The 1,253-nt window shown below is 36.4% G+C and overlaps 1 protein-coding gene across 1 annotated transcript; it reads right to left on the bottom strand.

Annotated features, from left to right (window-relative positions):
• Positions 1-201: 201 nt before the first annotated feature.
• Positions 202-1,008, bottom strand: LOC134574720 (taste receptor type 2 member 7-like). Its single transcript, XM_063433821.1, has one exon. The coding sequence runs from the start codon at positions 1,006-1,008 to the stop codon at positions 202-204; it is 807 nt and encodes a 268-aa protein (XP_063289891.1).
• Between the last annotated feature and the right edge of the window lie 245 nt (positions 1,009-1,253).

The following is a 1,253-nucleotide window of genomic DNA, read 5'->3' as shown; positions in this document are numbered from 1 at the left end:
TTATTTCCTTCTATCATATTGTAAAATAGTAGTTGAAACTTAGAACACAATTGTTTTTAGCTATATTTTAGTAAATTTGCAAATTCCCAAAAATTCTATAATTTTTCTGCATATGCTATTTCTAACTATTTCAATCTATATCCTGGAATTGGGGCACTCATACACCCAATACTACATTTAATTATAATCTATGGAATTTCGTTACATTGTGTGTTCATACTTTGATGCCAATGTATCGGTCACATTACTATCTCCAGTTATGTTTCTGTCATCCCAGCAGTGCTTGGTTAAAGTCAATAGTAACTTTTTCATAGATGTTCTCATTTTTGAGTTTCCCAAGATTAGAATAACAGAGTTCAGAAATGGAAAACTCGAGATCATTAGTAAGGAAAGTGAGAAGATCACACTGCCTCCAACAGCTGCAATGTTGAATACACAACTCACAGATAGAAAGAAGATTATGTAGAGGAGTAAAAGAGAAATTAGTGTTTTGGCAGCAGTTAAGTGAGCATGAATGTTAGTGCCGCCGTTACCCTCTGTATTCATCTGTATTGCTCTCATGTGCCAGCAAAGGGAAATTATAATGCTAAGTGTTAGTAAGATAAACAAGATAAAAGCTATGAAGGCAAACAGCAAGTACACATAAATAAGGCAATGACAATGGCTTAGCAAATGGTAATTAAATGAGCCAGTTCCATTTTTTGATAAGCTAGTAACTTCAGGTGGCTCTCTATAAAGATCCCAGTAGGAAGGAAGACCAATCGCAACAGATACAAAAAGGGATCCTACAAGTAGCCAGTACGTTATCGTAGTAATCTTTGTCTTCAGCTGCAAGAAGAATGGATGGTTAAGCTGGAGGATTTTCACAAAATAATAAAAGCAAAGGCATACAGAAAATAATAAACTGGAGAAGAAGAGAGATGATAGTATGGCTATGAATGTGTTAACCACTGTGGTTTGGCTGTAAAAATCCTGGAAGAAGATGATGCAAAGTTCATTGGCCACCATGGTTGCCTGGAGAATGATGTTAGAGAAGCCAAGTGTGTCCACAATCACGGTACATGGATTGAAGTCTCGAGTCTTTTTCCAGTCTACGAAACTCGTTATCAAAATAAAAAGGTTTCCAGGCACTCCAAAGAGAAATAAGATACAGTGTAAAGTGAAGATTAAAATGTTTTCGAACATCCTGGTCGACGATGAAGGTGACCTTCTTGCCACTCTGCACTTAATGTTCTCAAAACACCTTACCAGCT

The sequence above is a fragment of the Pelobates fuscus genome, chromosome 10 (assembly GCF_036172605.1).
Source record: "Pelobates fuscus isolate aPelFus1 chromosome 10, aPelFus1.pri, whole genome shotgun sequence".
Taxonomy (NCBI): Eukaryota; Metazoa; Chordata; class Amphibia; order Anura; family Pelobatidae; genus Pelobates; species Pelobates fuscus.
Note: the sequence above shows the minus strand (reverse complement) of the source record. Positions and strands in the feature narration are given on the sequence as shown.

Bases quoted from the DNA above. Each gene is read 5' to 3' on its own strand.
- LOC134574720 (XM_063433821.1), bottom strand. From the start codon at position 1,008: ATGGTGGCCAATGAACTTTGCATCATCTTCTTCCAGGATTTTTACAGC.